A 1,487-nucleotide genomic window follows, 5' to 3' on the forward strand; every position below is an offset into this window, starting at 1 on the left:
CACCCTAAGTCCATGAGCTAGAACGTGATCCTGTGACCACCACCTAGCAGTGCATCCTGGGAAATGTAGTCTTGAGCTTGTCGGCTTGTGGTGCCTCCAAGACAAACGATGTGTTGCCAAAGAAAGGACCAAAGGGAGACTGGATCTGGGGGGATAGTTATGGGATCCAGAGGTGTTCCCTTGAAGCTGGGACAGCTGATTTGTCCCGAACCCCCTCCTCCCTCCCATCTGGGTCTGGGATCTGCTGTAGGTTTCTGTAATCCTCTGTCTCAGCCATGGGACATGTACTGTTTTACAATTCCTCACTTCTTTCTCTCTCTCACCCCCTCCCTCCCTTCCTTCCCTTTTTCCATTCATATTAATCCTCACTCAAGGATACTTTCCCATTGATTTTTAGAGACAGTGAAAGAGAGGGAGAGAGAGAAACATTTATGTGAGAAAGACACGTTGATTGGTTGCCACTCGCACATGCCCCGACTGGGGCTGGGGATCGAAGCTGCAGCTCAGGTACGTGCCCTTGACTGGGAATGGATCTGGTGACCCTTCTGTGCACGGGCCAGCACTATCCACTGAGCCACACCGGCTAGGGCTACAACTTTTTCTTTTTTAATGATTTCAAATGTATAAAAAGGTATACGACAAAGAACACTTGTTTACCCTTCACCCAGCTTCACCTGTTTTCACATTTACCCTGTTTGTGTTATGATTTGCATGCACACTTTTAAAAAACACTTTCAGAGTAGCTTGTATACATCATGGCCATTTCCCCCTGAATACCTGGGTGTGTGTTTCCTTAGAATATTCTCTTACTGAGCCACAGTGAAGTTACCAGATCGAATAGGCTTAACCTGAGTGCAGTCTTCAGTCTACCAGAGGATGTGTACCTTTATATCAATATATCTTGTCAAGCCCTAGCCGGTTTGGCTCAGTGGATAGAGCGTCAGCCTGTGGACCAAAGGGTCCCAGGTTTGATTCCAGTCAAGGGCACGTTCCTCGGTTGCAGGCGCCTCCCCAGCCCCGGCCCTGGGGGCCAGTGGGGGCTGGGTGAGGGCTCCTGTCCTCCCCACGGCCTCCCACGGGGGTGCGTACAGGGGGCAACCAATTGATGTGTTTCTCTCACATCAGTATTTCTCTCTGTCTCTCCCTCTCCCTTCCACTCTCTCTAAAAATCAATGGAAAAATATCCTCGGGTGAGGATTTAATAAAAAAATATATATATATATATCTTGTTAAAATAATAATTTCTGATAGGTTACAATTAAAAAGACTACACTGAGTGGCCAGATTATTATAACCGGCCAGATGGCCCTGGGGGCCAGTGGGGGCTGGGTGAGGGCTCCTGTCCTCCCCACGGCCTCCCACGGGGGTGCGTATAGGGGGCAACCAATTGATGTGTTTCTCTCACATCAGTATTTCTCTCTGTCTCTCCCTCTCCCTTCCAATCTCTCTAAAAATCAATGGAAAAATATCCTCGAGTGAGGATTTAA

The 1,487-nt window shown here is 48.4% G+C and overlaps 1 protein-coding gene across 1 annotated transcript in view; it reads left to right on the forward strand.

Moving 5' to 3' along the window:
* The first annotated feature begins 1,302 nt into the window (after positions 1 to 1,302).
* Positions 1,303 to 1,487, forward strand: part of POLD1 (polymerase (DNA directed), delta 1, catalytic subunit) — a 15,336-nt gene continuing 15,151 nt past the window's right edge. Inside the window, exon 1 of the mRNA XM_005879629.2 lies at positions 1,303 to 1,329. Coding sequence (XP_005879691.1) covers positions 1,303 to 1,329 — 27 coding nt within the window. The remainder of the gene's footprint in view (positions 1,330 to 1,487) is intronic.

Source organism: Myotis brandtii, unplaced genomic scaffold, assembly GCF_000412655.1.
Source record: "Myotis brandtii unplaced genomic scaffold, ASM41265v1 scaffold601, whole genome shotgun sequence".
NCBI classification, from domain to species: Eukaryota; Metazoa; Chordata; class Mammalia; order Chiroptera; family Vespertilionidae; genus Myotis; species Myotis brandtii.